The following is a 21,227-nucleotide window of genomic DNA, read 5'->3' as shown; positions in this document are numbered from 1 at the left end:
GGGTAGAGGGGCGGGCGGGGCCTCCAAAACAGAATGCCTGCCCAAGTAGGACCGCTGTGGGTATGTGCCCGCGTGGGTATCGCTGCTTCCTGGTGGAGCCTGAAAGGCTCCGCTGTGGCCCCAGGGTCCCTCTTGCCTGTCCATGCTCCTGAGGGCTGGAGGCCGCTACTCAGAAACTGCTGTGACCACTTCTGCCAGCGGTACCCCCTCTCCCAGCCCAAGGACAACTCTGCTGAAGCTCTGGGCCCACGTCAGTGGGATGGGGAACTGGATCCCGGGAGCAGGGCTCCCGACTCTTGGGCATTTCCTGGTCTGGGTAGTTAACACTTCCTTTGTGTGTATCTTCCTCCTGGCTACTTGTCAGTCTATGGTGGGGGGCTGAGGCGACACACCCAGAGTCACCCAGGCGTAGGGGCTGAGCTGGACCCTGCTTGGTCCAGTCCATCCCCAGCCACCCCTTGGTACACGAAGCTCTTAGTCAAAGAAGGCCATCTCTCGAGAACAGCCTTCACTCTTTCTGGGCGAGGGGCCAACCTCCTGCAGTGGCAGCAGATGCTCTGGTCACATTTTGTAAGAGGCCCTGGTTGAACGGCAGGCGCCAGGATGGCTCTGGGTTTACTCGAAAAGCATCCAGTGCAGAGTGAACAGGCAGCATGCAAATACATCATCTTCCACAGGGCCTGGCCAACCCTAGAGGGTTCCCACCCGTGCCCACCCTCCCGGACCCAGAGGCAGGGTGGCCGGGGAGGGGGTGCGGGGGGCCTGGGCTGCCTCCTGACGGCTGCGGCCTGGTTTGCAGGCTAGAGGCAGCCGAGGAGGTGGGCGCCGCAGGAGGAGCGAGCCCCGAGTTTCCCCCGGAGTGCGGCGTCAGCGCGGGGCCTGAGCAGCAGCAAGACTCAGATGGTGAGCGAGACGCGGAGCCAGAGCAGGCCCAGACCATCTACCGCGACATCTGGAGCCTGCGCGCCTCGCTCGAGCTGCACGCGGCCGCCGCCTCAGACCACAGCAGCAGCGGCAACGACCGCGACTCGGTGCGCAGCGGCGACAGCTCGGGCTCCGGGGGCGCCGCACCCGCCTTCCCGCCACCCTCGCCGCCGCCCACACCACGGACGGCGGACGGCGAGGCGGGCGGGCCGCGCAAGCTGCTGCAGATGGACAGCGGCTACGCCAGCATCGAGGGCCGCGGCGCGGGCGACGACGGGCCCCCCAGCGCGCCCGAGAAGCGCTCCTCCTTCACGAGCTCGGGCCGCGAAGCCACCGTGGGCTGCAGCTTCGAGGGTCCCGCGCCCGAGGCGCCTGCCCGGCCTGGCAGCCCGCGCGCCTGGCCTCGCCGCGCCCCGCGCCGCGACTACAGCATCGATGAGAAGACAGATGCGCTGTTCCACGAGTTCCTGCGCCACGACCCGCACTTCGACGACGCCCCTCCCGCCGCAGCGCGCCACCGCGCGCGCGCACACCCGCACCCCCACACGCGCAAGCAGTGGCAGCAGCGCGGCCGGCAGCACAGCGACCCAGGCGCGCGTGCCGCACCCTCCGCCCCACCCGCAGCCCAGCCCGGCGCCCCCCGCCCCGCACGCGCACCCCTGCGCCGCGGAGACAGCGTCGACTGCCCACCCGACATCCGTGTGGGCGACGATCCGGCCGCGCCTCCCATCCCCGTCATCGAGGAGGAGCCCGGCGGCGGCTGCCCTGGCTCCGGCTTGTGCGCCGGCTCCCCGGGCGCGCTGCTGGATAAGCTGGCGGCCAGCCTCGACGACAGGCTCTTCCCGCCACGCCTGGCCCAGCCTGTCGCCGTGGCCCCTGCGCTGGTCGTGGCCGCGCCCACGTCCCCCGACCACAGCCCGGTCTAAGCCTGCACCCCGCGCCCACCTCGTCAGCTTAGTCGGCACCGGCGGGGCCTCGGCGCTGGACACACCTGAAGTGCGACGCCCCGGCGCGCCTGCGCTGGGACCGCGGGCCTCGAGCACGCACGCAGTGCCCCAGGCACCCTGCGCCAGCCCAAAGTGCGCACGCACACAGTCCCCTCCGGGCACTTCATCGGGTCGACTAAAGGGAGTGTGGCGGATTCTCAACTTAGGGGTTCCGAGGACCACATTCAACTTCCCTTGGCCCCAGACAGCGGCCTCGGTCTAGTGACCGGGGCCGCCGCGTCCACTGCACGACGCAACGGGAAGCGCATGCGTAGGGCTTGCATCCTGGAGGGGCAGTGCGAGCCGACTGCGCGAGACGCATGCGCAGAGCGCCCCTCCCAACACCAATCAAGCCTAGCGACGCGTCCGGTTAGCACGCGTCCGGTTAGCACGCGCCGGAGTTCGCGCTAAGGCGCACGCGCAGGGACCAAGGGGCGCCGAGGCTCCGCGAAGAGAGGGCGCGCGGGCCCGGGCTGTGAGGTTAGCTCGAGGCCGTGGCCTCCAAGCCCCCGAAGCCGTTTACCTCACCGCGGCGAGTGCTCGCGGCAGTCCGCGCCCCCTCCGAGCAATAACCGTACTCGCCGCCGCCGCCCCCAGCCCTGTACACGCCCCCCGGTCCCCTCCCTCCTGGTGTCTGCACCCTGAACCCGCCCTCCGCATGTTGAGCGGGCCGCACTTCCCGTAACCACACCGTCCAAAGAGCAGCCAGGACTCACCAGTGTTTGAGACACAAAACCCAAACGGTCAAGGTTTCAAGTTTCCCAAGCTTTATTTATTGCCAAAAGATGGGGCAGCCCTCGCCAGCGGCCGAGTCGCCCTGCCCCGCTCCTCGAAGCTTCGTGCTGTCTGTGTACCATCCAGTGATGGAGTTTTGTGTTCTGTTTTCTGACTGATTATATTTACTTCATACTCTTGCTCTGGGTTTTCTCTGGGGACCCAGGAGTACACAGGCCTTGGGCGAAAGGGGATCAGGCCCCCCTGGCCACTGCACTGTGGAGCTGTGGCCCCTGGGCTGAGCAGAGGGGCCTGTGGAGCTCTGGGGAAGCCGGGTCACCAGAGAGCACAGAGATCCAGCATGGCCAGAGGCAGACAAGCGTGGGAGGCCCACGTTTCCACCCGGCATCACCAGCAAGACCTGCAGACCCGGGCCAGCCCGTCCACTGTGGGGTCCACAAAGGGCCCCAGGCTCAGGCTCAGACCGCCCCCCCCACCTGACAGCACGTCCTGCCACCCACAGTTCCCAAACATCCCTCACAACCACAGCTCAAATCCACCTGTTTTATTTTTTCTTAAAAAAGAAGAAAAAAGAACCAACCAAACAATGAAAACAAGGCAGGCGCCGGGCTCCCCTGGGCACTGGGCATGCATCTCGGTCGACAGGCCCACTTGTCCTGCCCGTCCCGCTGAGGCTGTGGTTGGTGGGAACACATCACCAGGTGTGGGAGGCGCTAACGAGCGGCAGAGTAAAAAGAGGGGTCAGGGCGGGCGAGAACCAGTAGTCTCAACGTAAAGTGCATGGCGAGGGCTGGCGTGGGGCCGCGCCGGGCCCACTCCCTCCTCCCCCGGCGGGGGGAAGGGGCTCAGCACAGGATTGCAGTCAGCAGGAGGTCGTGTCCACCGGCCACCAAGGGAGGGCGGACCCCAGTCCCTGCTGTCCCCCAACCACAGCCCTCCAGGACCCTCCGGCTTCCGGAGGGGCAGTCAGCACGAAGGGTGCAGCGGCGGCCTTCCTGGGCAGTGAGCAGCAGGCCAGCAGTCGGCGGGAAGACTGAGCAGGACCTGGCCGGGGCTCCTGGAGACAGGCTGAGACCAGAACAGAAGGTGGGTCACTTTTGGGTCAACGAAAGGCCCTGCATCCCAGGAAGCAGGCCCCCCTAGGGCCGCCCAGAGGGTGGGGAAACTGAGGCCTGGTCATGCCTCAGTGCTGTCAGACGCCTCAGGAGGCTAGGGAGGGCTGCGCTGCCTCAAGAGCCACCCCGGGCATCTCTGGCCACCTGGTGGGATTAAGCACGGCCTTTCTGCCATGGAACCGGGCCTCCCTCCAAAGAGTTCCTACCCCACCTGGCTGGTTCTGCTGCTGGCATACAAATTCCTTGGGAGGTGTTTCAGGGGCAGCTCCCTGGGAGAGGGGACATGGCTGGACAGGGGCTGTGTAGCCTCAGGCCCCTACCCCACTGCTCACAACCTGAGCAGGCGATGGGGTCTCCAGTGCCTCTGGGGCCCAATCACCCTTTGTGGACTGGGCGGTCAGGGCTGGGAAGAGGAAGCAGGGAGGGGAGATGACGGCCTCAGTCAGAGCCCAGCCCCTCCTGGCCTGCTCACCCCCCAACCCCCAGCCTGGTCTGATGTCAGCATCGCCCTGTCGCAGAAGCAGCCTGGCAGGGTGGGGGTGAGCCCCGCAGGTCTGCAAGACAGGCTGCCGGCTTAGGGGCCCTGATCCTGCACACGCCGCCCCCCGACCCCAGTGTGTGGCCAACGCCCTGATGAAAGTGACCTCCAACCCAGACCCTGGGGGTGACAGGCACAGGCCGTGACAGTGACACCAGCCAAGCAGGGCAGTGCCCACAGCACACCCCCAACCCATTCCTCCGGTCCCCGCCACTTCCCACCTGCAGGCGGCCACCCTCACTGCTGCTTGCAGGCTGACAGCCGGCGAATCTTGCTGCTGGCCGAGCAGGCCTTGCGGGCGGGGTTGGAGGCGGCACTGGCCCGGCGCTCTGCCCTCGACCTGGCGCTCAACTGGGCTGACTCGGTGCCATTCACACACATGGCTTTGGGCGGGCCCCGGCTCTGTGCGCTCCGCCCAGCCTCCTCCTCCGGGACCTGTCCTAGGAGGGAGAAGGCAAACTTGTGCTGACTGGGGGTTCCCGACCAACACGCCCCCAGCGCCCCGCCTGCCCGGGCCCAGGGCACCTCCACCACCTGTCCCACCAGGTCCTGCCAATGGGGCCCCCATCCAGGGAGCAGCGGGGCTGGCCTTCGAGCCGGCTGGGGGGGGGCCCAGCCTACACTCACCTGCCTGTTCAGGTGTGAGTGGAGCCCTGCACTCAGGTGGGTGGGAACATGGTGGACATCAGGGACCTGAGGCCCGAGCCTTGGCTCTCTCACCTGTGCGATGGCCAGACCTCGCTGGGCCCCGTGGGACTCGGAGGGGCTGGGCTCGGGCCGGGTTTCCGGACTCGCCGTCTCTCCCACAAGAGCCCGCCCCGGCTCTCCACGCCGGGCACAAACGGAGAGGCCGTCACAGGTGCCTGCCATGCCCTGGCCCCGACTGTGTGGGCTGCCAGCGCTCACCGGGTCCCAGGGCCACTGGCCCGGGGCCGCCCGCCCCACTCTGTCCCCACTGAGGCGTGGGGGGAGGGAAGGGTGCGGGAAGCCCGTGCTGCCCACGGTGCACCCCCCTCCCATGGATGTCGGCAGGAAACTGCCCTCAGCTGCCTCAAGCCCATCTCCTCTGCACACGGAGCCCCGTCTCCACCAATGGCGTCCTGTGCCTGACTCAGCCTCTGAACCTAGCCGGGAGGCACCGGCCCGTGACGGGGAAGCGTCTCAGGTCAGAACCCAGAGCGTGGGGCAGTGTCAGCTGCCTGCTCTGAAGGGGGAGGGGGGCTGGAGGGGCGCCGAGCACCGAAACTCTGCGCAGATCACCTGGGGCCCAGCCTCTGGCACAGTGACCACGGTCGGAGGGTGGCTGGAGAGCACGGAATCTGCTCCACATGCCCTCAAGGCACTGGGGCCACTGGCCCCGACCAACCAACACCCGGCCCAAGGCCCAGCACCAGCCCTCAGGGTGGATGGCAGGACCAGGGACCCAGGGGAGCAGCTGAGAGCCTCTGACCGTGACCACACGACAGGACCAGAACGGGAGAAGCCCCAACACGGCCCGCTGCCGGCCCACGGGCAGGTCAGCGAGAAGCGGCTGCCCGACCTCAGCACAGGACCGTCCGTCCCCACGTCTCATGTGGAGGACGTTCCCAGGCCAGGGATCTGGCTCCGGCCCAGAGAGCCGCTCTTGAACAAGGCCTCCCCCACCCAGGCAAAGCAGCCCCAAGCCTCTGGAACAGGCCTGAAGAGACGGTGTGTGGTCAGTGCCTCTACAGCCGGCTGACCAGCAAGGCTCACGCCCAGGCACCTGTCCCGGGGCCCTAGTGCCTCTGAGAGACAGGACACCTTGCTTCTATCCTGTGGAAAGGATGGAGGATCCAGGAGGCCTCAGGACTGGACCGTGGCCAGGGTTCCCAGGGCGGGGCATCCCACCTGACCCCAGGACCCCATGGGGAACAGCTGCAGCCAGATGCACCAGAGGCCTGAGTGTGCCCCCAGGAGAGTGGGACACGCGGACCCACCCTGGGGCTGCTCCCTGGAGGCCCCACTGGCCACCCTGCACACGGGCTCTTTCTACAGTAAACGCCTAAGCCCTGGCCGGCGAGCCGGAAGGAAACAAGCATGACCCGCACACGCTCAGTGGGGCAGACCTTTATGCAGGAGCCTGCGGAACCAGCCCCGGGACAGCACAGCACCGCGGGGAGGCGGGTGGGACAGCGCTACACTAGGGCCCGGGCTCTGCCCGGAGCTCCTCGGCGGCCCTGGCCTCAGCTTCCTCTCCAGAAAGGTCTGAGCACTGGCTCTCCTGCGGGTCTCTCTCTCTAAGCCCTGCCTCAGACGCCTCCTCGCCACCTGGGGAAGAAGGCCACTCGTCAGAAGGGTGGCCACTGCGGGGAGGGCCACCGGACCCTCGGGCTGGGGGCGGGGCCTCCCCACTTCTCCCGTGACCCCCGGGGACTCACCGGGCACCGTGAAGTCCTGAGTGTAGATGATGTCGTCCTCAATGTCGAAGAGCTCGTCATCCGCAGCGTCGGCACAGCCGTGCAAGTCCTCCAGGTAGGGTACCACTGTCATGCCGCGCCACCGGTCCTTGCAGTCCGCGCTCGGCGGGATGGGCACCGGCTCCTCGGCTGGCGGGTGCTTCTTCCGGAACCAGCTACGGAAGCCGGCGGGTCAGGGCAGCCGGAGGCTTGCCTGGCTTACCACATGGGCCCACCCCCAATTCCCGCTGAGAACCACGCGGGGTGGGGGAGGGAGAAGGGGCCCAACGGGAGAGACTGAGCCAGCAAGACCCCCGCAGCCCTGACCTCCCCCTCCCCTGCCCCCACTCGCTCTCACCACATGGGCCCCCAAGTGGGGGAGCCCCACAGGGACTCACCTGTGCTGCCGGATCTGCTGTATGGAAAACCGCTTGGCCGGCTCGTATTCCAGCATCCCTGCCGGGGAGACCAGCGGTGGGTGCAGGGGCTAGCACGGGCCGAGGGCCCTCCCCTGCCTGGGAGAGGTGGGGACGCCCGTGGGTGCCCGTACAGGGGAGGGGGTGGCGTGAGTGAACGGAGCCCCCTCCCCCACAGGCCTGGCCTCTACAGCCGGGCGCCCAGCATGGGGGCAGATGCTAAGCCCCCAGCTGAACGGAGAAGGACACAGCTGGGGCCGTCTCCCTGTCTTGACACGAGGGGCTGCCCGGCAGACACTGCAAAGCCAGGTTGGGAGGACCAAGACCAGAAAAGGCTGGGACGCAGGATGGACAGCCCACCCCAGTGACCCTGAACCTGTCCACACGCCCTAAGGAGACAAAGCACATGGCTCGCCCCTGCTGGTGCCCACCGGCTTTGGCCAGCAAAGCCTGTGACTGGCCATTCTAGCCAGGACACCAAAGCCCCCCGAGGCGGCGGCAGGAGAACCGGAGGCCTCGAGGGCAACACACCGTATGTAGACACTGGTGTGAGGGCCTTTTGCCCGGCACCCGGACACTCAGAAGGGGCAAAGCTGACCTGCAGGCTGTGCTGGGCTGGCCCGAAGCAGCAAAGGGCGGCACCCCCCCCGCAGGGCTGCAGGGGGCCCAGGGCCCGAGGTCCCCAGCCCCCACCATGCTCAAGTGCCCACCCCCTTCCCCACGGGAGGACCGAGCGTGACGCAGAGAGGGGGATGGGGGCAGCAGGGCTCTGCACACCACCTCTTGGAGGTGCTTTGTTCTCAGAAAACGAGAGGCCATTTCAGAAGCTGGGGCTCAGAGAGCTGAGTGTCTGAGTGGTGTGAGAGAGGAGGAAAGGTCAGGGTCGCGGGCTCGCTGCAGGAGGACAGGGCCAGCGCGGTGTTCCAGAGACTCACGGGGGAGGCGGCTCAACAGCCCAGCGGCCGGGAGGAGCCTGCATGCGGAGTGCAGTGCAAAGGCCCTGAGGCAGGCCTGGGCAGAGGAAGCGAGAATGGGACACCCTGCCTGGATCTGGGGACAGGGACACGGGTGCCCTCTGCCATCTCGTCGGCCCCTCTTGGGGCTGTTTTGAGCGTTTATGAGAGCGAGGGTAGCAACAGATCATCATCTGTGTCACTGGAGCAAAGAAAGCTCCGTACAGAGGAAACTCCAACCCACCAGCCCCTGGCGAGGGAAGGAGAGTCCAAAACAACAGCTCACCGCCTCCAACAGCCCTCGGCCCTCAGTGGAGCTGGGGGAGCCAGGGGGCACGCTCCGGGCACCCCCAAGGACGGGGCCCACGAGCTGCTAAGGAGCGCTCAGGTGGGGAGGGCTGGGACCGAGCCAGCGGGGCCACCGCCTCCCGCTTGCTGGCTCCTCCCACATTCCAAGAAGACCCCAGGCAGGCGGTATGCCCACCCCTCTGAGGGTCCTGGGGCAGCTGGCAATGCAGGCCTGGACTGCGGTGGGGGGGGGGCCCGCAGAGCACTGGGAACGCGGCTGCCCAGCTTCATTTCACCTTCACTAACAAGCCAAAGAACCGGCGAGACTCAGTCATCAGAAAGCTCAGGCGCCACGCAGGACTGTAAAGATCCTCTTGGCTGTGCATCACACGAAGGCCGGGCACTGGCCCAGCGTCCAGCACAAGCCGAGGGTCAGGTCAGTTACACAGAGCCTGGGGACTGTGGGCAGGGAACCTAGGACGGTGCCGGTCACACAGGGCGATACCCTGCATGTGCTGCGTCATCAAAACTAACTTCAGGCAAGCCCCAGGATGCTGGTGTGGCTCCCACCCATCCACACCTAGACAAGCCCCTGCCATACACAGACAGCGCCACCTGCTGTACAGGCCGGGAACTGCAGCAGGAAGAGGCCCCCCCCCCCCGCAGGAGACCCCCACTCAGCAGGCAGACTGGGGTCCCCGCTGCTACTTCACTGTAGGGATGGGGGATCAGAACAGGGTGGAATGAAGGCCCAGGGCAGGCAGTGGAGCCCAGAGGAGCCAGCGGCCCCTCGCAGGCACCCCCGCGCCCACTGCTCTCCACACCCGACTAGGCTCTGCACCACCCCGCCCCGCCCCATGTCGGGGAACTGCACAGAGAAGGGCCGGCCAACGGGAAACCCACGGGGGCCCCAGTACCCGCCGCCAGCCCACCCACCCCACCCACCCCACCAGCCCAGCCTCCTGCCTCGAGGGCCTCACCTTTGAGCAGGTCTGAGAGTGGGGGGCCACAGTCCCCCGGGATGGTGTAGTCCCCCTTCCCGATGTTCTCAAACAGCTTGTAGATATTGTCCCCCTCGAATGGGTACAGGCCTGTCGTGATGTTGTAGCTGTGGCCCCGGGAAGGACAGACCAGTCAGGAGGGCCTGCCTCGCGCCCCAGCCTGGAGCCAGCCTGGTCCCGAACCTTAACCACCCCCACCTGTGGGGACTTGGACTTGGTGAGGAGAATGTTCTGGAACACATGGTGGTGGCGGCTCACTAGGAAGATATGGAAAGCCACCGGATGGCACGCTCTGACATGGTGGGTCAACGGTATATGAGTCAGCTCTCAGTAACATGAAACGGGACACCCACGCCACCGGCTGCGCGCACAGGGGGCTGCAGCATGAACTCGCCTCGGGCAGGGGAGGCTTCCAGAGAACACAGGCCCACTCAGTGCCGCCTGAGCTCATGGAGGAACAGACGACCACGTGGCGGCGTCTGGGTCAGGGGTACGCAGCGGTGGGCCGAGCATCGCCGGCGACTCATGGTGTCTGAGAATTCTCAGCCCCAGGAGTCAGGACAGAAACACCCACCCAACAGCGACTGTGGCCGGTGTGGGAAGCAGCGCAGGTGGAGACCAGCACAAGCCCAAGGTGGGCGGGGGCCAGGAGGACGGCCGGTCCCAGTGCCTGTCCCCCCACCCATGGGGGCTCCTGACCCCGGTTCTGTGGCCTTCACAGACTCTAGGGGGCGGCAGCAGCTGGGGGACCTGCCAGGAGGGGCAGGTCAGGGAAGCCTGGAGCCCAGGCAGGGTACCTGGGGCCAGGCGGGGTGAGGGAGGACCCCTGGGGTGGAGGGACCCAGGCCCAGGGGCACTTACAGTGTGACCCCAGCTGACCAGATGTCCACCTTGAAGCCAGAGAAGGTGTCCAGGCCATTGGCGATCTCGGGCGGCTGGAACGCGGGGGAACCCTGGCTCGTCCGGCACGTGTCGTCCTCGGCAAACGGGTGCAGGGCCTGTAGCAGCACCAGACAGCCCTCAGGGAGCGGCCCTCGGCGGGGCCGGGACCCCACCCCGGGTCTGGCTTGGGGGTGGGGGGCACCTACCTCGGCCACGCCCAGGTCGGAGATCTTGAGCGTGCCACCCGTGGTGAGCAGCAGGTTGCCGGGCTTGATGTCCTTGTGCACGATGCCCTGGCTGTGCAGGTACTCCAGGCCGTCCACCAGCTGGCAGAAGTACCTGCAGGGCACAACCTCTGTGACCCACGGCACCAAGAGGCGCGGCCCCACCTGTCGGGAACCTCAGCTGCCTGGAATGGCTGCCTGCAGCGACCCAGCGGGACCAAGGATGGGAGCCCGAGGCTCAGGGGCCGTCGGTGCCGGGCAGCCCATCAGGGAACCAGAGGGCCAGTGGCTGGGCTGAGCCACTCCTGGGCCCCCGCTGCAGTAGCTCCCACCACGGGCACCTGCCCCAGCTGCCCCCCCAGCCCGGGCAGCCCAGGGGCCCTGCTATCACCCCAACCTCTGTGGCCTGGATACAGCCCTGCTGCACCCCGTCCCCCCTGGGGCCAGGGACCCAGGCCAACCCACTGACCCCTCACGCCACAGGCCAGCTGGTCCTACAGCAATTGGGTGTTAGGGGTTGACTGCCCAGGAGAACTAGCCAGCCGGGGCAGTACAGGCCGCTGTCAGCAGCTTCCCAAGCACAGGAGGCCCCAAAGCCTCGGTGGCGGCCACAGTGGGGCAGGGAGGTGCATAGAGAGGAGCTTGTGGGGCTGCGGGACTGCAAACTGAGCCCCAAAGCCCTGAGTTTTGAAACATACTTGAGCTTTCATTTCACTGATGATCAGAATTAAGTTGTTCGAACGCTTGGACCCGTGAGTGACCGGGCGGGGGCGGAGGGGACAGCAGTGGGGTCCGCACGCTCACCCGTGGGCCTGGCACACGGGGAAGCGCTTCTCGGGCACGCTGTCCAGCATCTCCTGCATGCCGCACACGCAGTACTCCATCACCATATACGTGCAGCAGCGGCACTGCTAAGGAAAGCACGCTCAGCCAAGACCCTGCCCCAGATGGGCCATCCCCAGGGAACAGACAGGTGCTAGGGGGTGAAGGCTGAACTAGTGCAGTGAGCTGGAGACCCCAGAAGGATCACAGGTGCTGCAGGAAGCCCCCCGGTCATTCCACACCCCAAGGAGGAGCTCAAGCCCCAGCCCTGGCCCCCAAAGGAGGGAGGGGCGTGTTGGCCCTGTGAAGAGAAGGCCTGAGCAGGGGCGGGAGGCCAGGGAGAGACGAGGGCAGCACAGGGGTGGGGCTGCGGAGCAGGGGTGGGGAGCCCAGGGCCAGGCTGAAGCCCCCCAGCCGCATCTACACCGTGGAGGGGCAGCCCTGCGACTAGGATGGAGAGGACCCCCATCACCCTGCAACCAGCGAGTCAGTGACAGGCCCCTCTGCGACACAGGCCCCTCAGCAGGCCCCCGGGCCCCTATACCCTGCTTCTCGGAGCTGCAGTCCAGGAGTAAAGGGCGAAGGCCGAGGACACTCCCAGTACACCGTTGCCGCAGTGACACACTCCCCATCCCTTCCCCCATGCATCCACCACAGGCCAGGGCGCACAGCCCCCCAAACAGAAGCCAGGAAAGCGTCCCGCTCCAGGGACCAGGCTGACAGCAGGGCCCCAGCTCCACATGAGAACAGGAGGTCTAAGCAGAGAACCAGCCTGCATCCTGCAGCGCCCCCCGTGGGCACTCACTGGAGAGGGGCCCCAGCCCCAAGGTCGGCAGCGCTCAGGGAACACCTGGCACCCCGAGCCCCAAAAGGATATATCTTCTGCTTCTCCTCGTTGTACAGCACGTCCACCAGCTGGATGACGTTTTTGTGCCGTAACCTCCTCAGCAGCTGGATTTCCCTGAAGACAGAGGACGGAGGTGTCAGCCAAGCCCCGTGGCCCGGCAGTGCCGCGAGCCCCCAGGAACCGTGCAGAGGGCAGCACCGGAGTGAGCAGCTCCGCACAGGGGCAGCTAGTCCTGGGCATGCCCCCGAGCCCAGCAACACAACCAGGCCCCGTACCCGCATTTTAACTGAAGATGCACAGAGACCACAGCGAAGGCCACGAGGGGACAGCAGGAGAGCACGCGGGAGTTGGGGCTCCAGCCAGGTCCCCGCATCCCCCCACCCACTCCTCCCTCTGGAACTGAAGCCCAGGCTCCCCGTCGCTGTCAGGGCAGCTCCACGAGGACTCCCTGCAGGAGCTGGGGGCGGGGGGGGGGGGGGGCGGGGGGGGGAGGGCGGGCAGCTCCACAGAAGGTTGAACAGTCACCAACTGACCCAGCACCTCCAATCAGGGCACGTGCCCGGGAGGACCGAGAGCACGGCGACCCGGTCACACGTGCTCATGGCGGCACTGTCCACGGGAGCCCAAGGGCGGATACAACTCCAGTGTCCCTCCACACATGGGAACATCACTCAACCCTGAGAAGGGGTGAAAGCCTGACACTCGCTACAGCGTGGACGGACCCTGAGAACACGATGCTCAGTGAGAGAAGCCAGACACAGAAGGACACACAGTGTGTGATTCCATTGATGGGAAACGTCCAGAACAGGCCAGTCTACAGACAGAGAGTGGGTTCCTGGTTGTCAGGGACTGGGGATGGGATGGGGTGACTGCTGACAAGGACAGGACTTCCTTTTGGGGTAACGGAATGTTCTGGAACTAGACAAAGATGAGAGTTGCTATGAAGATACTAAATGTCACCGAATTGCATGGTATGTGAATAATACGTCAATAAAGATTTTTTAAAGTCCTCACCGGGAAGCCCAACCATGAAACATAAGACCAGCCGGGCAGGTGAGGGGTCCCCAACGTCATGAGACCCGAGGCGCATGCCTCCCACTGTCCACATTCCATGAAGAGGTCGCCTATTCCAGGAAGCCGTTCCTGACCACACCCCACCCTCGCACACCAGCGCGGATCCTGTGCCTTCGACACCACCCACCCTCCCCAGCGTAGGTCCTCCTCCCATGCAGATTCCCCGGCCCGGCACTCATGCAGCCTCTGAAGGGAGGGTGCCCCGGAAACAGCATTTCTGTGTAGCACCCACTCCCCAGACCCATAGCACAGGAGGCCACTGACTTGCTGGAGGAAACACAGCTTTACAGCTGCTTCCCGTGAGCTCACTGCCTGTCTGCCCCCCACCCCACTCCCACCCTCACCAGAGGGTTGCGGGGCGCAGCAGTAACTCTGCCCTCATTCCCATCATTCCGCGCTTATCCCTAACCACCTGACCTCTGAGGTCTGGGATGCTGCACACATTTCAATCCACACCTGAGTGGGAGGGAGGGGAGGAGACTCACAGATGTTGGGGTCACCCTGGTTTACACCGCCTGACCTTTGGGATTTAGCCTGGTGTCCAGTGTGAACAGGGATCACACTCAATTTTCCCCCAAATAAATGACACAGTAGCTCCGCCTCAACACTGTGACGTTGGGGTGTCCTGGGCTCTATGGGGTGTGGAGCAGCATCTGACCTCCACCCCTTTGATGCCAGGAGCCCCCCTTCCTCATCGTGACAACCACAGATGTCCCCAGGTATCGCCAGGTATCCCTGGGGGCAAGACGGCCCAGGTGAGAGTCCTGCTATAAAGGACCAGGAACGTCCTGGGGTGTGGGGAGCAGACTCTGTACCGCCCCTTCTGGCCTGTGAGCCCCTCCTGACCTCTGGCAAGTGCTCCCTGAACCTTCCCACCTCGGGCCCCAGTGCTGGTCCCCCAGAGCCCACTCACTCACTCAGTCCTGCAACGGACGGGCCTTACCAGGCCCCTGTGGGTCAGGCCCCGGTCAGGTGGGTGCCCTGTCCGTGGGGGCTTGGGTGCACCTCTGACGCTCCGGGTCCACCACCACTTATCAGGGAGCAGCGCTGTGCCCCCAGGCATCCTTCCCGCTCTCGCCCAGACCACCCCACAGCTCTGACTCCCAGCCTTGCTTGCTGCCAGCTCTCCGGGGCCAGAGCTCAGCTCTGGTGACTCAAGGACCCTCCCCCGCGGGCAAGTCCCCTCCCTTTCTGACAGTCGAGGGCTGGTGGCTGCCCCGGGCCACACGGTACAGCAGCCTTTGTCATGACAGTGGTGACCAGGCCTTTGGGGTCCCTGCCAGGACTGAGTACAGAACTCCTCCTCGCAGGGGTCCCAGGGGCAGGGGTTCCAGGGGCAGGTGCAGAGCCGGCTCCCCTCAGAGACCAGTGTTTGGCACCTGCCGTCCACCCAGCCAGCCAAGTACCCGCTGAGCTACCTGGCCAGAGCTGCCATGGGGTCTGAGGCCCAGAAGAGAAGGGTGTCACATGGGGAGCAAGCTGTCACGAGCTACAAGCTGGGGGGGCTGAGGGAGGGCCCAGCATAGACTCTGACCCTGTGCCAGCCTCCCCGGGAAGCTGGCTCCGGGCACTCTCCCTCTCGTCTCCATCCAGAGGCGCTGCAGGGGCTAACTAAACCGCACGTGTGGACACCAGAAGGCCCTTCGTACCTGGAGCCAACACGTGGCCACCACCTGGAGCGCTTACAGCCAGGCTTCAAGCAGCATCTGCCGACCCAAGTGTGGGAACCCGCCTGAACGCAGACGCAGGCTGCCAATAACATGCGTGGCAGCTCCGGGAGGGGGGCCCGCGGCTAGTCCAGGGGCCCCGGGGAGCTCACCCCAGGCCTTCCAAAGCGAGGACAAGCCCCACGGCTCTGCCTTCTGTGCTGTGAGATACCTGGGCCTGGAACCATCTTCCGGGCCGCGCCTCCCCATCCGCCCACTGCCTTTGGGGCGAACTTCTGTGCGGGAGGAGGCGGACGGCAGCACCCCTCCCTCCACAATTAAACAGCTCACCCCCTACTCCGACGCCGACAAAGCCAGCCCTGAAGGGAGGTCCCCGCGCTATGGGTGCGTCGAGCGCTCATGTGGTCAGTTAACCGTGATGGAAACCTCCTGGAGAAAAATGTGTAAGTTCCAGTATGGATACCAGAGAAGTGGCTACAGTGTCCAGCTCCTCCGAAAGAGGAGAACCACACCCACAGGCGGCATGGAGATGTGCGCTCCGAGCGGGTAAAAGGGGCGTGCAGGAGGACCCCCGAGACATTCACTGCAGAGACCCGGCCAGGGAGGAGCTGCTACACCTTCTCTGAGTTCTCCGTCTCCTACAAGGCACACCACTGACCGGAAAATAGAAAAACAGTATTTAAAGAAAGAGGAAAAGCCAGGCGCTCAGCCAGGATGCAGGAAGTAAAGTGACAGGAAGCCGAGCCTTCCGGCCCGGCCGCAGCTGCTCCGGGCGGGTGTCACAGGGACCTGCCTGCAGTGCCGCCTGAGCAGAGCAGACTGCTGGGGATGGACTCGCTGACTACCCAGGAGGGAAACGGAAGAGCCCCTGGAGCTCACAGAGGAATGGAAAGGAGCCGCCACCACGGTCGCCCATCCCACAGCCGCCGGGGATGCACCCACCTCATTCCCTCCAGACGGGGATGGTGACAGGCATGGGTCCACAGACAACAGGGGAGGGGACGATGGCAGCTCTGGACGAGGGACACTGAGCAAGACCCCCCTCACCCCTTGGCCTCTCTGCTGATGCTTCTAATCATATGGCAAGAGGCCATCGGGGATCTGGGAGAGAGACTAAAAGGAGGAGGAATTCACTAAAAGTGAAGTTCAACACAATCGCTCACGCAGCTTCCCAGAAGCACAATTCCTAACGGGCACCAAGTGGGGACAACCCGAATGTCCACTGACGGTTGAGTGGATACACCACATCCCTCCACACCCGGGAACATCACCTGAAAAGGGGTGAAGCCCTGACACTCACTACCACGTGGACGGACCCTGAGAACACGATGCTCAGTGAGAGAAGCCAGACACAGAAGGACCCACGGTGTGTGATTCCACTGGTGGGAAACGTCCAGGACAGGCAGATCCATAGAGACAGGGAGTGGGTTCCTGGTGTCAGGGGCTGGGGGAGTGAATGCTGATGGGGGCGGGGTTCCTGTTGAGGGGATGGGAGGGATGTCCTGGAATTAGAGGTTATGGTTGCACTCTCTGCAAATGCTAAACGACACTGAGTTACCCGCTAATAGTTGAATTTTACGTCACGTAAATTATGTCTCATTAAAGCCATTAAAAGAACAAATTGCCGTGCAGCACGAGGTCAACATGGGATAAAGGCCAGCTTTGCTGTGATTCCCAACACACTCCTGAGTGAGGAGCCAGTGTCCCCCCCCCACCCCCTGCGCCACAGCCTGGGGTGTATCCCAATGGCCCCTGAGCTCCCACTGCACCTCACAGTCACCCCCCTTGGCCAGGGAAGGACCAGACAGGGAGGCCGCGAGGACGTTCAGTGCGGGGCGCCTCAGTGGACCAGCCGTGCCCTATCGCTGCCAGCCTGGCCTCAAGGCAGAATCCTTCCCAATGGGGGGTGGGGGGCAGGTGCCCCAGCAGATGCCAGGACCTGGCAAAGGCCACTCAGGACGGGAACAAAGGCCAGCAAAGTCCAGGCTCTGCTGCACGTGCTAAAATCCCAACCACTCACCCCCCAGGTTTAAGTACCTGCCAGTCGCTACTGGCCTGGCCGAGGGAGGCCCAGCCTAGAGACTGGCGTCGGCCTGCTGGGCCCCAGCCACACGGGCAGGGACGCCGATGAAGGAGGCTGGCAGGGCCGCGAGCCGCCCAGCGCCGGCCCCGCACGGCTAAGTGCCCACACCCCGCATACACTGGGTACAGACCCTGACCTGCCCTCACACAGACGGGCCGTGGGGCACACAGACTGCCCTGGCCGCTGTACGCTTCTAAACAGCTGATGAAAGCCCACAAAGAACAGTATCTTGGGACAGGTGAGAATCCCGTGAGCGGGGCCCATCTGCCACCCAACTTCCCCGGGGGGTCGCGTCAGAGGGGCGTGTGCCCACCGTCTGTATGGGTGCGAAACCCCACGGCTGCCCCCAGCCAAGGAGGCGCCAGCGCGGCTTCTGCTGCCAACCGGGAAAGCAAGCAGGTACAACTTACTGTTGAAAATGATCTTCAGAGGAGTTTAATTTTTCATTAAAAAGTGCTTGGATAGGTAACGAAAACATGCTAAAGAAAGGCTCAAAGGGAGTGTGGCAAAGGCATTAGTATTAAAACGATGAGTAATTTCTGTCTTACTTCTCGGTGGTTTTCAGAACTTTCGTGTTTTACAATAAGAGCAAATTAGTCTTTGTGAGCAAGAGGGGGACAAGCACAGACCCACAGCAGCCCTCCTGGGAGGAGCCACAAGGGGGGAGGACCTCCTTTAACACAAAGTGCATTCTTTAAGGAAAAGCTTCCCATCCCAACTGGAGCTGGAGGACTCCTGAGGCTTGTCTGGAAAATTCTGGATGCTTCACTCCAAGAGAAGAGTCTGGAGTTGAGTTCATTAAGTCTCTCCAAGACAAAGGAGCCTTTTTTCCCTGCAGCCGCCTGGCGGCAAGGCTGACCCAGAAGCCTGGATCTCTGGGCCAGGGAGTGGACACCCAGCCCTTGCTTGAGCCCAGGGCCTCACCTCCTCCGGCCTCCAACCCGGGGCACTCTGTCAGGACTCAGAACAAGGGGACAGGGTGCCTCCGAGCAGGGCGCGCCCCCTCACAGCACCCAAGGAAGGAGGCGCGGTGGGTTTTAACCCGCAGCCGCATATCCAGCAAGTCCGCAAGTCCTCACGCCACACGCTGCAGACGGCAGACGAACGCACGGGGCCAGCGCTGCGCTCCAAGGGGCCTCAGAGAGGTGAAGACCTGCGCTTCTAGGGCTAAGCTGGAGGAACCTGCCCAGGCCCTGCAGCTGTGACACCTCGTGTTGACTGCCAGGCCGGCTGTGGACCGCCAACCACTCTGCCTCCTGGGCCTCAGTTTCCCCTCCGGTTCTTCGGATGGACACTGTGTCTCCACAGCTCCTGGGACCATGGCTGACCGCTCAGGAAGCGAGGACTGGGAGCCAGCAGGCTGCGACCCTCCAGTGGGGCAGCAGAGCGCGAGGGTACGCTTTGGGTGGTGAACGAACGTCCCCTAACTTGACCTTGAGCATGTGCATTTGCATGTGGGAAGGGCCTTTATCACGTGTACATCATGCTTTGGCAGAAGTGGGCACTTGACACCTCCATCGCGTCTGCGGATGTGCTGGGACCCACTCAGCTCTGCTGCCCCCAGTCCACGCCCCTGGACGCGTGCACTCCCTGAAGCCCCAGGGATGGCCAGCAGGGTGGGCTTGGGCGACTCTAGCCAGACAGATCAGTTGGGGCTGGAAAGGAGCCTGGCCCCTTGGGGATGGGCTCTGGGAACCCCTCCTACCTCGGGGTGCTACTCCCAAGAGGCTGGGGCCTGGGGTGCCAAAGCAGCCCAGCATAAAGCACCGGCACCAGAACACCTCCACGGACCCAGGCTGACCTCAGGCGGAGGGAGGGTGCATCCAGTCTGCAAGAGCACAGCACCGCGTTCCCTGGACAGATCCAGGGATGAGGCCTAAGAGGAGCCAGGAGGACGAGGACCAGCCCTGGAGAGCGGGGGGTCCCAACCCGGAGCAACGGCCAACTGGCATCCCGAGGGCCACGTCTCCCCCACACGCTTCTGCCTTAATGAGAAAATGTGACTTAGAAGCAGGGAGTGGGGATCTGATCAGAGGCGTGGCCTCGCTTGGCCCACAGGAGGGCATCCACTGTCTCCTGGCCTGTCTCCCCGGGACACCGGTGGCCCCTGCCCCACCCCCACCCTGCAGGTAAGAGACGGGCACAGAGAACTGAACAACTGGCCCTGGGGCACCCGGCCCCACCTTCGCTGGGGGTCCACAGCTGGGGCACTGACCACAGCCAATAAGGTCTCAGCACCCTGCTCCCCGACTTGACCACCCTAGGCAGCCCAGAGCAGGCGAAAACAGCTGGGCAGCGCGCTGTCACACTACATGAGAGCAGGGGGGCCAGGAGGAGGGAATGAAAGTGGATCTGGGAGCAGCACTCCCAGTACCGGCCAAGGTCACCAGCCAGTCCCGCTGCCGCCTGGCCCGTGAGATAAACCCCTCGGCTCGGGCAGGGCAGCAGCGATAAGGAGGGGTGGCCCCTCCTGAAACCAGCAAGAGGGATGGAGGCAGGGCTCCCACTGTCCTGGCGGCGGTGGGGTCTGCACATAAACCCCACCATCTCTGGGATGTCAAGGGGCAGACGGGTGCCTGAAAAAATACGTGAGAAAGTTTGCGGGGTCACAAGTCGACCCCCTTCTCAGGAGTCACCGGGCCTGCGAATCGCCAAAGTGTCCTGTGTCACATCCCAGGAAAGTGAGAAAGGGCGAAGTTCCCCCCTGCTGACTGATAAGCCGGTGCAAACAATTATTTTTGGCAACCGCACGGTCCCCCTCCAACAGGATAAACAAACCGCGTGTCCCCTGCCCTACTAAGAGCCGCGCGCTGCGCGGAAACCTGCCGGAGGCGGGCAGGCCCCTTTCCGAGCCCAACTGCTCTCAGCCAAACCAACGCCGGCCGCTTCCGCCGGGCACCTCAGCCCTCCGGACAGCCGTGAGGGCAGAGGGGGTGAGGGGCGCCCCCTTCCGAGGAGGGTTCCGCATCGGCCGAGAGCACAGGACGCCCAACCGCAACAAGCTAGCCTGACTTCACCAAAGTACCCTAGCGAGTTGCCCACGACCTTCCCCGGCTGGTCGGCTCGGGTGCTTAAGGAAAGGGAGAACGAAAGGAAGAAAGCGAGAAATGGAGGGAGAAGAAAGGGAGGAAAGGAGGAAGGAGGGGGCCGCCCAGCGGGCCGCGCCCCCACCCAGGAAGCCCGCACTTACTTCTTTACGTTGGCCTCCCCGTTGGGGATCCTCCGCAACTTCTTCTTCTTGAGAATTTTGACGGCTCTCCGGCACAGCGTCTCCGAGTCCAGCACCTCCTTCACCTTGCCGTACGACCCCTCCCCCAGCAGGTCCCCCATCAGGTACTTGCCGATGAGCTTGGCCCGCTTGCGGCGGGGCTGGTAGATGACCTCGGTGGAGTCGATGCGGTGGATGAACGTGTCCATCCCCACCGACATCAGCTCGCCCTCTGTAAACATGCCCAGCTGCTGCGGGTCCGCCACCTCCATCCTAGACCCCAGGCCTCCGACTCCCGCCGGCGGTCCCTTATCCCCTTTCTGAGCTTCGCGGTGGACGGTTCTTCCGTTTGTCACCCCCCCCAAATTCCCTTCTTCAAAAATAAAAGTCAACAAAATCTCAAAAAAAGGAAAAAAAAAAAAAAAGGAAAACCCTTCTTGGAAAAGAAACGATTGTACTGAACGTGAGTTCAAGAGGCGCGCCTGGTCCAGAGCCCGGGCAACCGGGCGTGCGCAGCGTCCCAAGTTTGGGGGCCGCCCGGCCTCGCAGCTTCGAGGCGGGCCGGCGCGTCCACGGGGGCCCTCGAGAGGCCGGTGGGGCCGGGAAGTGCTAGGTCATTCTCCAGGGACTTTAGACCCTCGAACGAACACGGACGCGGCAGGGTCGAGTCTTCTCCGCGCCGTCCATTACCAGCGGCCCATGGCGCGCGCCGGGGGCCCCGCACAGGCCGGCCCCGGGGCCCCCAGAGCTGGGCAGGCGAGCTTAGCCGGGGGCCGGGCGCGCCTCTCGGGGGCGTCTCCCGCCGGCCTCGCCGTCCGGGGAGCACGAGACGCCGGCAGGTGCGTGTCCTGAGCGCGCGGGGCACCTCCGTCCAGCCCAGCCGGCTCCCGCCAGCGCCGGGGCTGCCCGGGGCCCGCCGGCCGCAGGGAACAAGCCCCGTCCGAGCCGCCCACTGCCCGGGCGCCCGCACACAGGCCCGGGACCCCGAGCGGCCGCGCGGGCCCGGCGGGCGCCCCTCCCCAAACGGCAGCCCGCGCTCGCTCTCCG

General features: G+C 64.8%; 1 protein-coding gene across 4 annotated transcripts; it reads right to left on the bottom strand.

Annotated features, from left to right (window-relative positions):
- Nucleotides 1-3,199: 3,199 nt before the first annotated feature.
- STK11 (serine/threonine kinase 11) lies at nucleotides 3,200-21,122 on the bottom strand. 4 transcript variants are annotated; one of them, XM_029217231.1, is made up of 10 exons: nucleotides 20,163-21,111; nucleotides 12,179-12,262; nucleotides 11,284-11,373; nucleotides 10,462-10,594; nucleotides 10,235-10,371; nucleotides 9,353-9,480; nucleotides 7,114-7,171; nucleotides 6,698-6,891; nucleotides 4,520-4,733; nucleotides 3,200-3,713 (listed from the first exon to the last, which is right to left on the bottom strand). In XM_029217231.1, the coding sequence occupies exons 1-10, from the start codon at nucleotides 20,450-20,452 to the stop codon at nucleotides 3,491-3,493; spliced, it is 1,551 nt and encodes a 516-aa protein (XP_029073064.1). In that variant the 5' UTR covers nucleotides 20,453-21,111; the 3' UTR covers nucleotides 3,200-3,490. The 4 variants fall into 4 exon arrangements, with proteins under 4 accessions (XP_029073064.1, XP_029073065.1, XP_029073063.1 ...); XM_029217232.1 differs by having other exon boundaries at nucleotides 4,520-4,738; nucleotides 20,163-21,109; XM_029217230.1 differs by having other exon boundaries at nucleotides 10,235-10,594; nucleotides 20,163-21,118.
- Between the last annotated feature and the right edge of the window lie 105 nt (nucleotides 21,123-21,227).

Source organism: Monodon monoceros, unplaced genomic scaffold, assembly GCF_005190385.1.
Source record: "Monodon monoceros isolate NGI ecotype Baffin Bay Population unplaced genomic scaffold, NGI_Narwhal_1 Super_Scaffold_12, whole genome shotgun sequence".
NCBI classification, from domain to species: Eukaryota; Metazoa; Chordata; class Mammalia; order Artiodactyla; family Monodontidae; genus Monodon; species Monodon monoceros.
This window is presented reverse-complemented; position numbering and strand designations above follow the sequence as displayed.

What these genes read in the sequence shown, in the direction of transcription:
- STK11 (XM_029217230.1), bottom strand. Translation starts at nt 20,452, where the DNA reads ATGGAGGTGGCGGACCCGCAGCAGCTGGGCATGTTTACAGAGGGCGAG. An exon ending in CAGCAGATCCGGCAGCACAG is followed by an intron (nt 6,892 to 7,113) that starts GTGAGTCCCTGT and finishes CGGCTTCCGTAG; the next exon opens with CTGGTTCCGGAAGAAGCACC. An exon ending in TCAGGACTTCACGGTGCCCG is followed by an intron (nt 4,734 to 6,697) that starts GTGAGTCCCCGG and finishes CTCCTAGGACAG; the next exon opens with GTCCCGGAGGAGGAGGCTGG.